This window comes from Acartia tonsa, chromosome 14, assembly GCF_053477335.1.
Source record: "Acartia tonsa isolate MP-2025a chromosome 14, ASM5347733v1, whole genome shotgun sequence".
NCBI lineage: Eukaryota > Metazoa > Arthropoda > Copepoda > Calanoida > Acartiidae > Acartia > Acartia tonsa.
Window position 1 is genome coordinate 37,866,556 of NC_137273.1, and position 13,581 is coordinate 37,880,136.

General features: G+C 32.9%; 1 protein-coding gene across 1 annotated transcript; it reads right to left on the bottom strand.

The window, feature by feature from the left end:
- Positions 1-973: 973 nt before the first annotated feature.
- Positions 974-3,371, bottom strand: LOC145305591 (uncharacterized). Its single transcript, XM_080147280.1, has one exon. The coding sequence runs from the start codon at positions 3,270-3,272 to the stop codon at positions 1,431-1,433; it is 1,842 nt and encodes a 613-aa protein (XP_080003406.1). The 5' UTR covers positions 3,273-3,371; the 3' UTR covers positions 974-1,430.
- Between the last annotated feature and the right edge of the window lie 10,210 nt (positions 3,372-13,581).

Genomic DNA, 13,581 nt, shown 5'->3' on the forward strand with positions numbered 1-13,581 from the left:
AAAAGCGATACCTTTTTACTAACAATTGAGGTCTCGAAATGTATAAATATTTATAAATAAAATCACGAAACTTTTCATAAAAAATTTTAGAAATTGTAATCTACAAATTTATCATGACTTAAAATGCCTATTTTATAAATTTTTTCTTACAATATGTAAAATTTTAGCGATAGAGAAATTTGTAAAATTTGGAGCAAAATGAAGAATATGTATCAACTTTATCTACCAATAGTGCTTAAGGTATAGGCAATTATAACTTTGCTTTTATAATATTCCTTAAATCAAAAGGATTTAAGCAACATAGAAATTTCAAAATTAATGTTTCATCTAACCTATTAAATCATCAACTACTTTGAAAATACTTTATTATTACGATTTCTTTTAATATGTCAAAAACTAAATATCATAAGAAACGTTGTTGTGATTTCAAAATATGAATTAACCTATATTAGTCAATTAAGAAGTATTTTTTTAGTTCAAATTTTGTTTCAACCACCAATAATAAACTATTTTCTATCACCCTAACATATGCGAGCTCATGTATTCAAACGGGTAAGAAAGGTTTGAAAATGAAAGACTTTTCTAAAAACAAATTAGCCTAAAACTATCCGGGGAGCAGCATATAGCTTCACTACAGTGAAGAACTCAATCAGTTCATCAGCTTACGAAATCTTCAGCTTCAGAAAAAAACCTTTTTTATTCAACTTTTTTGAATATAGAAAGGACCAAAACTGTCACCAAAGTTATTTAAAATATAAATAAATGTAGATCTTAAATATTCAACATAAATTTTTGGCTGACAAAAATCCTAATTTGAATATTATCTAAGGTCTTTTGAATTTTAACAATTATGACAATTCTAACAATTTAAAAGAAAAGCAATAAATGTAACCAAATATGATGAACGGACGTACATACCAAATTTGTTATAAAGCAGCGCAGCTAATAAAACCAATAAAAAACTAAAGTGAAGTTTAAATTTCATAAATTTATTGAATAATATAATAATAATAATTTAAGCACAATTGATAATGACTAAATAATTATAAAAAAATAACGATAAAACACTTTTTTCAACATCAAATTTTATGGTTTCTGATTCTGTGGGAATTTTTATCAGCAGGAATTTTCAGTTATCAACAATTTTTCTCTTTCATATTTATGAATGAATTTTCAGCTCGTTGTTTTTAGTATTTAGAATAAGGTGTGGCCCATACATGGCTACAACCATTTATCATTGTTTTAAGAATTCTATAAAATATGACACAGTATATTTTTTGGTGCATTTTTTGAGAACCATTAAAGTTTTTATGTCTATTTTAAACACTTTTGGGGTGTTTTTTTAGGGTTCTTGTAAAGAAATCACAGATTGGACGATTAATTTTATCAGAGATTAATCGTAGGAAAATTTAAAATGTTTTTTTTGATAATCACAGAAATTTTAGCATTAATGCTGCTGCAAGTAACAGGATGATTGATGAACATGTCACATTTTGGCTGCCGCTGCCAGCAGTTGGTTGGTTGTCTGCTGCCGGTTCTTGCTGCTGTACTGGGACAGCCTGGGCATGGTGGTTGCCGTTGTGGTGGCCTCCATGGTGACCATGATGCTTGTGTTCAACATTCTGATGAGGCCTCAGGCTGGGGGTCAGTCTTGGTGACACAGGCCTGTTGGCGGTCAGATCATTATATAGATTATCACTAATGGAGGGAATAGCATCCAGAACATTGCATTGTGTCTCACTCTCCTTCTTCATCACCATACCGTTGTCTCTAGGGGCTTTGCCGCGGGCGCAGTGTGCTCCAGCCTCCATCACAAAGTGCTGGCGCTCATCTGATGTGCCCACAAAACATTCCTGGTGTGGCAGGTCAAGTCGCTGGGTAAGGGTGTACACAAGACCATCTCTGTCATCCTTGAACTGTCCATAGCACTGGTATAAACGGTCCTCATACACTTCAGTGGAGTTTTCACAATTGTATACCTGGTACTCCATCTGGTCAGGTCGCTGGCAGGATGTCCGGGAACGGGCGCACAGGCCTTCGGCGTCGGGGATGACGCCGTGAAAATTGCCGGACAACGGGCAGGGCGTGCGGATGACCTCTTTGCCAACAGCAACCCACGGCTGTGCGTCCATATATTCAGCATCAGAACATAATGATACATCTAAAGTAGCATCAATTTTGCCAATTTTCATTTCTAGAATGTTGGAGGTGCGTTTTTCCAGTGCAACACAGGCATAGCCCAAATCGCCACAGGCCGTGCTGATTTTAGCTAACATTTTGCCGTTTCCAGGGGAAATCAAAGCATCGGCGTGATAGGTGGTCAGCTCCTCGCTATTCTGGTAAATCAATTCTGATCCGCGAATTTTGAGTTTGCCCCAGTCGCCTTGGGACCAGGCTGGAAACCGCTGCTGGCTCAACTCAGGTGTCGGCTGCTTGTGGTTCTTACGCTCCAGTCGCAAAGTTTCATAGCCGGTCAAATGGTCGGTAAGTTGGTTGACACAAGTAGAATCATTTGAAAGGGCCAAATAAGTAACACCTGTATGCAGATCAGATTCATAAACAGCGCAGCGGTAACGTGGCCGCGGCTCCTCGCCCAACTGCGGCAGCTTAGTGTCCAACAAGCTGAGATAATTCAATCCATCCTCACCCTGCCAATGACCAAGGCACTGAAAGCTCATGTCAAAGTCGGGGAAATCACAATTTCGGAACTTCAAGTCAATCATGTATTCCGATGGACAGCCGCCAGCCTCAGACTGTTCACTAGCACAGCTACCGGCCGACTTGTCAGCGGCATTGTTGTAGGCAAACTTCCAGCGGCCGTTGAACGGGCAGTGGATCTGGGTGACCGCTGATTCGCCGTAGAAACCGCGAGTCTTGTACAGCATAATCTCCTCGACACTGCGCTGGGTGACCTCAACTTCTGTAGGGCAGCTAGCCATAGCCTCCGCCTCACTGTCATAACACTGGTTCAAATCCCTAACATGCACTTGGTTCACATTAATGGATCTCTGCCTAATTCTGATACATCTAAAGCACTCAGAACCAGTACGAGAGTTGGTATCTCTTAGGATAACATTGTCCTTATGTCGGCTGTGGCATATCCCCCATGAGGGGACACTGTTGTAAGTCAAAGAAATGCTGGTGTAAGCAATGTCTTGGGATTCTTTCCATTGTGTCATGAATTCACCTTGCATTTCAACAGGGAAATAACAATCAGCCATCACTGTGTGTGTAGCATATAGCAATGCAGTCAAAGCACTTAATAAATTCATGTTTATTTTTTATTTCACTTTTTGTTAGAAAATCTAATGTTTAATCATTTCTGGTGTGATATGAGAATTTTTGTGTGTTCTCACTGTGAATGTAGAAATTAAACTAAATAATTGTCTGAATGGGATGGTTTAAGGATTGGTAATGCACACAAACACGCACGCAAGCTCACGCACGCACGGACGGAGCGCACACACACCGCACACAAAGCGCACTCACGACCGGTGACTCCTTCCGTCGTTTGCCGGTCATTACCATTCCCCCCCCCCGGTCCCACCTTCCTTTTCCCAGAGGGACAGAAAGGAGCAAGGGGGTAACTAAGTAAAATGGGACGGGGGTAAGGCGTTGAATAGTATGGCAAAGGGGACAAAATATCGGAAGGTAAAAATCCGCAAATCTCAATTCATTCCTCGTTCAATTGTAATGTACTTAAAAAGGGGTGAAGGAAGCCCCCACCTGAAGTAGGTAAATTACCACCAAAAGACAAGGGGGGGGGGATGTTTGATGGGTCATAAATGTTTGAAAAGGGAAGTTGTGGGGATGAGTTAATTAGTTAAAGTAAAAGGGAAGGTGTTAAGGGGGAGAGAACGTGCGCCAAATAATAACCATTGGTATTCTCTCTCTATTATCCATCTATCTATATATCTGGGGATGTCTATCTATCTATCTATTTCATTCTAATTCTCATCATAAAATGAATCAACAAAGTTAGACAGGAATACAGCACAGGATGAAAAAATATTTTGTCAGCATAATAAAATATAATAAAAAAAGCATTTAATGACTAAAAAAGGATATTTTTGCAAGATAAAAATATTTTTAAAAATCCTTATTCCTGTAAAATTTGGGGTGGTTTTTATGATGAGCTAAAATAAATGTAGTTACATATTAAGATAGAAAGATAGCGAATTAGGTGTGAAAAATAGATAGCAGATAGTGTAAACTAATAAAAAGATAATTATATAAAAAGATAATAGTTTGATAGATAAATAAAAAGAAAAATAGTTATTTAGATAGACATACAGACAGATGAACAAAGTTTTTAAAAGATGGATTTCAAAGCCATAAATCTTTCAATGGAAGTAGAATATACGTGGACATTATGAAAGAGAACAAATTGTTGTCAAATTAGCTAGGTAACATGTATATTGGTCAGTTCGTTCATCCATTTGGAGGGAAGAGCAAGGGTTAGAAGGGGAAATCGTTATCTTAGCCCGCTGCAAGTTTCAATTAATTATAATCTAATGTAAGATCCAAGTAATAATATATTCATTCATCTTTCTATCTATTTTTCTTATCTATCTATCTATTTAGATACCATAAAAGTTACAAACATTAGGGTGTGTAATTCTCTTTTCTTTTCCTTTCCTGTACGTAATAATCATTATCACTATCTATCTATCTATCACTTTCATTTTATTACTTTACAATTATTAGACTCTATTTATCTATATAAACTGCGAACCAAAAAAATAGGCAAATCTGAATTTGCAGAATAGCAGCTTTAATATTCATTTAGGATGATTTTACTGTAAATATAAAATGTAGATGCATTTTTTTGTTACAAGTTTCCACCGTTAATTTTTTATTAATCAGCACCACTGAAGCACAAGATCTCAAAAACAGCATTTTGGGTAAAAACTGGTGAACCAAAAAGATATGCAAATCCAAAACAAAGCAATAGAAAAACGATTATTTTGCATCTTTCTTCTGTTTTAAAGATTGATTCTGATAAATTAACAATTTTTTAAGGGATTTATGCATTAATTATTATGAAATGTAGTATAAGGTAGAAATTAATGATTTTTTAAAATAAGAAATATTTGAAAAAAAGAAATTCGACCCCTATCACTTTAGAGGACAGTTGCTGACCTCTAGTCTTATGGATGAAGCTAAATACATATTGAAAATAATAATTACTACCAAAAGTATACAAAAATGATTTTTAATGTGTTAAAAAAATCCATTTTAAAATCTTGATTTTGAGGATAATGGCCTTTAAGATGCTCCTATGGGTAGTGATGGTGAGCCAAATGTTATCAAAGTGCATGACCATGATGACAACTTATATATTGAACTATGGTCCAATTTTTGTATTCATAGCAGCCTCCAGCCAAGCAGGATTAAAAAACAAAAAAATTGCAATTTTAATTACTCAAATGTATAAGGTAAATACTGTCGTTTTTAGAAGATGTTTATATTTCTTGTCGGTTGGCTCCATTGGAGATTGCTATGACTACAAAAAATGGTACATAGGTTAATAGACAAGTTGTTGTAATGGGCATGTACTTAAATAACATTTGGCTCACCATCATCACCAATAGGAGCATCTAAAAGGACATCATCCTCAAAATCAAGATTTTAAAATGTTCTTTTTTTAACACATTAAAAAGCATTTTTGTATACTTTTCAGGGTAATTTTTATCTTTAACATGTATTAGGCTACATCCATTAAACTGGAGGTCAGCAGCTGACCTCTAAAGTGATAGGGATTGAATTTCTTTTTTTCTAATATTTCTTATTTTAAAAAATCATTAATTTCTACCTTATACTACATTTCATAATAATTAATGCATAAATCCCTTAAAAAATTGTGATTTTATCAGAATCAATCTTTAAAACAGAAGAAAGATGCAAAATAATCGTTTTTCTATTGATTTGTTTTGGATTTGCATATCTTTTTGGTTCACCAGTTTTTACCCAAAATGCTGTTTTTGAGATCTTGTGCTTCGTTGGTGCTGATTAATAAAAAATCAACGGTGGAAACTTGTAACAAAAAGATGCATCTACATATTATATTTACAGTAAATCCGTCCCAAATGAATAATGAAGCTGCAATTTTGAAAATTCGGATTTGCCTATTTTTTTGGTTCGCAGTTTATATGTCTACCTATCTATTTTTAAAGATTTACAAAGATCTAAAAGGCTAAGACAATGGACGAAAAATTGATGTAAATATCTAATGAAACTGTAATTACCCCTTCTGTATATTAAGTGATTGGTTTAAAAGTATTGAGGAAAAAAATCAATATTTAAGTACCCAAAGTTTTTAAGCAGAGAAATGGGAGAACGTGCTTATAAAACTTTGGGTACCAATATATTGTCCAATGTCCCCAACCTTTTCACGAATGAAATATGGGTATTTGTAGATATCCTAATGTATACAGCAGTAATGTTTTTTAGTCCAAACCAAATCAGTTCTCCATTTTAGGGACGCTTCACGCAGGTTATGGTATGGTTTTAAACTATTTTTTTTAAATTAAAGTCTTGGGGCGGTTTTAGACTATTTTTCTGTTTTTGAGCATATAGCAAATAATTACAAGCAATGCAGTTTTTTTTGTTTTATTTTTCAGATAAAATATCATCTACTTTTATACTATGCTTATAGTAACGGGATCATCTTTTGTAAAGTATATGATGGGTAAATATTAGTGGTTGCGCTTGTAATAGTGTAACAAAAAACATATAGCTAGAGAGAAAATTTAGAGTTCGAATATTTAGATAAAAAATCTTTGAAAACGTATAATATATAAACACAGCCAAATCCCTACAAAAGAAAAGAAAGCAATTTGCTAGCAGATGGAAAGGGTCTCCACCACTTGAGCTACACAGCTAGTTTTCTGATTTGTACACCTAAACTTATACATTTGTTAGAAAAATCATTGAAAAAAAAATAGAATATATATACAACATCCTTATACTAAAGTAACAGGATGTTTGTCTGTGTGGCTGTCTGTCTGTGTGTCTGTCTGTGTGTACCGAAGGATCTCGCTAACCGCTGAACCGATTGGGTTCTCCTTAACAGGGTAGATTCTCATATGTCCCGGGAAGGTTTATAACTATTTTGGGGGAGGGTACCACCACCCTCCCTAGAGAAATTAAATTTTTTTAAAATTTACCAATTTTAGAAAGAGAGTTCAACGAAAAATAAACATCAAACGTAATTTTTTTTTAACTTTTTCTTTTAAAATCTAAAATAAGAAATTGAATTATCAAATTCGACTCTCTCCTCAAGTGCCCCTAGAGGTTTCTAGGGGCGTAGCCGCTAGTAAAATATAAATTGATAGTGATATCCATATTATAAAGTAAAAGGATCCTCGTGTGTCTGTCTGTCTATACCGAAGGATCTTGCTAACTACTGAACTGATATGGTTCTCCCTTACAGTGTAGCTTCTCATAAGTCCTGGTAAGGTTTATAGCTATTTTAGGGGAGGGTACCACCACCCTTCCCCCGAAAACAAATACCCCCTAATTTTTTTAATGTTTTTTAACTATAATAAACAAACGTTGGGGATGGTAGAATTGAAGTGCCCCTAGAGGCCTCTTGCTATTTCAAGAACACAAGTTTTTTGCTTAATTGTAAAGAAGCATTATTATACAATCTTTTTAACATCCTGTCTTCTACATATTTAATATGCGAAAAGTCTACAACATATCATTTACGCGAGCAGGGATATGGTAACGTAAGAAAAAATTATTTTGCCCAATAAAAAAGATTTCTTTGGAGGGATTGTTACCCACCTTTGATGGCTTTTAATCAGTGGCGTACACAGTGGGAGTGCACAGTGATTCACCAATAGGAGTGTGAAACTATTAAGAACCCACGGTTAAGTAGTTATTGAGATCTAAAGCTTCAGACATAAAATCCTATAATATTAATAATTTCGACATTATATTAGTTTTTATAGTTGCTGACTACTAGTAATGACGTTGTTAGCAGCTTAAATGTAAGTCAAAGTTAGAAAAAACATGTATTTCATCTCAATAATGATAATTTTTAGTAGTTTTAAAGTAAAATATAAATAGATTGTCTCCATTTGAAATATATTTCTTCATGTCTTTCTTGATAACAATTAAAACCTGCCTATTTAAAACAGAAATAAAAATATATTTTGTTTAAAAAACAATCTTAGAAAGAAATTTCTTAGAATAAATTGAAATCGCAAAACCTCTTATGTTATAGAATTCAAAATATAAGATTTTAATCTAAATCAAATATGTATTTCAATAAAATAAATATATCTTTAAAACTTTAATTGCTTTGGAAGATTTTTTTTTACTTGTTTTTATCAAACTTAAGAATTAAAAAAGGGAAGCTTTAAAATTGTTGGGGGCGGAAGTCACACACACACACCATCACACACACACACACACACACTAACTCATATATGGATATAACAAAAGGAGTTGTTTCATAAGGTTGAAAAATAAACCCATATTTGATTTATATTTTTAAAACTTTCCTAAATCTTAGTTGTTAGTTTTTTGTCATAAGCTTAAGATTTCAATAACTACTGAATCAATAAAGTTATCCTTTTGCAGTTAAAATTAAGATAGCTCCCGTCATGATTTTTTTATTTTAACATTTAAGCCTTATAAAATAGTAAGTTTTTTTTGTTTAAAACAGAAGATATCAAAAACTATAAAACTGAATGATTTGTTCATTTTATGGAAGCTTCACATAGGTCTCTAATTTTATGTCTAAGTATTGTGATGTTTTTAGGCTTTTTTAGTATCATATAATACTGTCATTAGAATTCAGTGATATCGATAGATTAAGTTAGCTATTACCACTTTTATCAAATGCCATATAATCGACATAAACCACTGAAATTACATGTTGATATAACAGCTTTAACAGATGAGAGTAAAGTGTTATACAGTATTTAAGTATGAACTCCATGACGTCATTCGAATATGTGGGAAACTTCTGGTGGGCTTAGGGCCACTAAATTTCAAAACATTATTGTTTAAGATTATTCCACAGGGATAAGACATTGGATGATATTTAATTCTCACCCCTGAAATAATCATGGTCATTTAAAGAACGATCAATTGAGTCTCATTAGAAAAAATAAAAGATAATAAAACTTGATTCAAGCAATTAGATAAAAACAAAAATTACATTCGATTGTCCTAAACCTGCATCCCTATAAAGTTAAGGGTTGATTTTCCTCCTATCCTGTGGAGGGGGAAGGGGGAGGTTTAAGTTAATGGTTTGTTTTCCAGGTTGAGAGTTGGGGGGGGGGGGGGGGGTATTAAAGAGGTGGTCAGCCCATTTCCGGTGCCTCAACCCCCCCCCTGCCTCCGTCCGAAATCACACTCCTAAAATATAAAATACCCCTTTCATAAATACTCAACATCCCCTCCCCCACAACCCCCCTAAAAAAGAAGGAGGAAGATAGTCAGTCTCATTAGGTAGTTTCTGTATTTTTTAGTAGCGTAGCTACTCTATCAAGGCTTATCAAAACCTTTTTTAAGATTCGTGCAATATTAATAAGTCATATTCAATTAATTAAATCGTAACAGTACTATAATCATTGACAGAAAATCTTTATATACATCATATGTTGGGTTTTAAGCTATTTTCTACAAATCTCTTGATATTATAACGTCGAAAAATTTATTCAATATGGATCAAACATACTAATTGAGCTTCGCTTTTATGGTTGTTGCTTCTTTGTTTTTGTTTAGTAGTGGGGGGGGGGGGATGTTTTGTTTTAATAGAAGCTATAAACCATAAAATAAGACAATCTGACTAAAACTAAGGGTATTATAATTTTGTATACTAAGACAAAATTAAGGTTTTATGTAGGAATTTATGTGATCTATATTGTATTTAAGATAACTAAAACAAAGCAATCGATGATTATCAACTAGACTTTTAATAAATGAGGAATTCAAAACACAACCCTTTGATTGAACGACCTTTGTCTGAAATTCATCTTGTTAAACAATTCTTACTGTGGTTATAAATCATAAAAATTTCCAAAATTTTCCTTAAATAATTTCGATAAGATCACGTGTTATAAGCGTATCTGAAATTCAGACGGGGATGCGGACATTATATAGTAGCTTCGCTACTAAAAAAACGCCAAACGCATGTCCTAATGTGTGAAATTTCCCTTGGGGGCAAAAACTTTGTCGAAAAATTAGTTTGTTTTCATTCCGCTTAAAAAAACAAGGGTGAATACATACAAAATAATCTTAAGTAAAAATTGTAAATATGTTTCTTAACTTTGCTTCTAACTTATCTGCCAGTTGTTATTTCTAATTGATTATAGCTTATCGTTAGAGCAAATATCCTATTATTTAAAGTATTAAAGGTTTTTTGTCTCAAGCTTAAGATCTCAATAACTACTAAACAGATTGGGTTCTCTGTTTTAGGCAAGCTTTACATAGGTTCTTGATGGTTTTAGGGTATCTAAATTTCTTATTTAAGTCTCGTGATGGTTTAAAGCTATTTTTATAGCCTTTCTCTGACTCTTCAAATACAGAGCCACAAGATGCTAGGGGCGTAGCCACTAGTATATATACAAAGCAATATTTCAAAATATTTATTAACTTAAGATTTTTGGTTGGACGAAGTTACTTTTTTATATAATTATTAGAGTAGTTTCGCTACTGGAAAAATAATCAGTGTTTGCGATATTAATGTGGGAATGAAATAGAAAGAAAAGTAAAGTTTGGTATAATCCCTTGAAACGACGGGTGGACCACAACTCTCACCCCCCCCCCCCCCATCAACTCCTTAAATTTGAATCTTAAAACTGCATTTTTAGACCCAGCAGATAACTTTAACTGAACACAACATAGTCTAAAATAAGTTTCAAAGTTTAAGTATGTGAGAGCTCATACCAAAAGCATTAAAACTTATACTATGCTAGTATCTCATTCAAATACATGAGATGATGAGAACAAAAAAAGTTGTAAACAAAATCAACACTTAAAGTAAATCAGCTTATGTTTTTTTTAAAAGGAAAGGTGACTTATTATAAAAGCAACGCTTTTCTATAATTCAGGGTGGTCCGTCCGTCCGTTCACAAAGGATAACTAATCTCGATAATTTCAACTTTTTATAATTATCCTATGGATTTCAAATTTTGCATGACGATTCCTATAAGAGTTTGATACGAATTATGAAGCGTAGCAACTTTTTTTTGTCACCAGAAAGTCCGTATTTCATTTAAAGCATGCTGAATCATATGATTTTGAAATTGCTCGTTAATAAGCAGCATCTTTATAATCATCTTTAGGCGTATCAAATTAATATATCCCCATTTATATATCTATGTACAATTATATCTAACATCAAAGCCATGTGATAACAGTTGGCTATTAGGTTAAAGTTTAGTGTCAAAAATAGCTTGATACCACAATTTGACTTTAGAGTTTTAACCTAAAATCCTTTAATTCATTACTGTTATATTGAAGTATTGAATTGACTATAGACACTAGAATTAAGGTTTTAAGTTATTAATTGTAGTAGGTGAAATAAAATTAGGAAAGCATAATAATAAAGCCAAAATATAGAGATATAAGGAGAGATAGATAGATAGAGAGAGAGAGAGAGGGAGAGAGAGAGAGAGAGAGAGAGAGAGAGAGAGAGAGAGAGAGAGAGAGAGAGAGAGAGAGAGAGAGAGAGAGAGAGGGAGAGAGAGAGAGAGAAATGGGGAGGGGTTTTGGGAAAATAGGACAATTATATTCGGATAATTAATTGATGTACAATTTTATATTACTTTCGGTAGGCTTATTTTTTAGAAGTTTCATGGGGAGGTATAAAATAATTTAAGTATGATATAATTATACCACCAACTTAAATGAGAAAGCAAAGTTTAATAAGTTTAAGTTTGTCTGCTATCTTAAGGGTTCTTGCTATTTAGGGAAGGTAGTTGTCTAGAATATACATCTATACTTATACTTAAATAAATTTAACAAGCAAATCTAATTTTCTTCAATAAAGACCTTTTATCTTACAAAATAGCCTAAAACTTTCAAAGAATAGATTAATAGTTGTTTTTCTAGCTGTTTGAAAGATCTATTAAAGAGATATAGACATACAAATATAGTATAGATGTATATACAGACAACTACCTCCCTTCATTTTTCAAAGACCTCTTTCTTCTGCTTCTAAATAATTTTCTGCTACTTGACTGTGTTAATATAAGCGATACCAATGGTTGATTTTCAATGATTCAATAGAAAGGTTGCCCAAGACCGTTGCGATGGGGAGATACAGTTATTTAACCCTTTCTCCCTCTAGTGTTTTATTCTAATATAAAATTACAAAGCTAGATTGGTTTAGATTTAAATGAATAAATAAAAAGATAGCGTAAAAAGGAAAGAAAGAGAAAGAAAGAGAAAGAAAGAGAAAGAAAGAAAAAAGAAAGAGAAAAAAAGAGAAAGAAAGAAAAAAGAAAGAGAAAGAAAGAGAAAGAAAGAGAAAGAAAGAAAAAAGAAAGAGAAAGAAAGAGAAATAAAGAGAAAGAAAGAGAAAGAAAGAGAAAGAAAGAGAAAGAAAGAGAAAGAAAGCGAAAGAAAGAGAAAGAAAGAGAAAGAAAGAGAAAGAAAGAGAAAGAAAGAAAAAAGAAAGAAAAAAGAAAGAGAAAAAAAGAGAAAGAAAGAGAAAGAAAGAGAAAGAAAGAGAAAGAAAGAGAAAGAAAGAGAAAGAAAGAGAAAGAAAGAGAAAGAAAGAAAAAAGAAAGAGAAAGAAAGAGAAAGAAAGAAAAAAGAAAGAGAAAGAAAGAGAAAGAAAGAGAAAGAAATAGAAAGAAAGAGAAAGAAAGAGAAAGAAAGAGAAAGAAAGAGAAAGAAAGAGAAAGAAAGAGAAAGAAAGAGAAAGAAAGAGAAAGAAAGAGAAAGAAAGAGAAAGAAAGAAAAAGAAAGAGAAAGAAAGAGAAAGAAAGAGAAAGAAAGAAAAAGAAAGAGAAAGAAAGAGAAAGAAAGAGAAAGAAAGAGAAAGAAAGAGAAAGAAAGAGAAAGAAAGAGAAAGAAAGAGAAAGAAAGAGAAAGAAAGAGAAAGAAAGAGAAAGAAAGAGAAAGAAAGAGAAAGAAAGAGAAAGAAAGAGAAAGAAAGAGAAAGAAAGAGAAAGAAAGAGAAAGAAAGAAGAAAATAAGTAGGGGTGAAAAATATGTGGGGGGTAAGTATTTTATTATGGAACGGGGATATAATTTCTAAAATAAAAACTATTTTACCCCAAATTTTTCCTTTTATAATGAGTTCTGCTTGTAATTATGATATATAATATGTAGTAAATATTATCAAATGGTCTGATAAAACTGTATACCTTATTGTCTTAGGAATTGCTATGCTTACAACATTTTACCTAAATGTTGCAGGAATCGGCATGCTAGTTTTTTCTCTAGTTGCAATATCCCTGTCCTTAATTATTTTGCTGAGGAAATGTTTCAAATTAATCGAGTTCCCATTTTCACTATTTCTCATATAAATAGAGTTATACAAGAGTTCCCATTTTCACTTTTTCTTATATTAATAGAGTTATACAAGAGCTCCTATTTTCACTATTTCTC

Bases quoted from the DNA above. Each gene is read 5' to 3' on its own strand.
- LOC145305591 (XM_080147280.1), bottom strand. From the start codon at position 3,272: ATGAATTTATTAAGTGCTTTGACTGCATTGCTATATGCTACACACACA.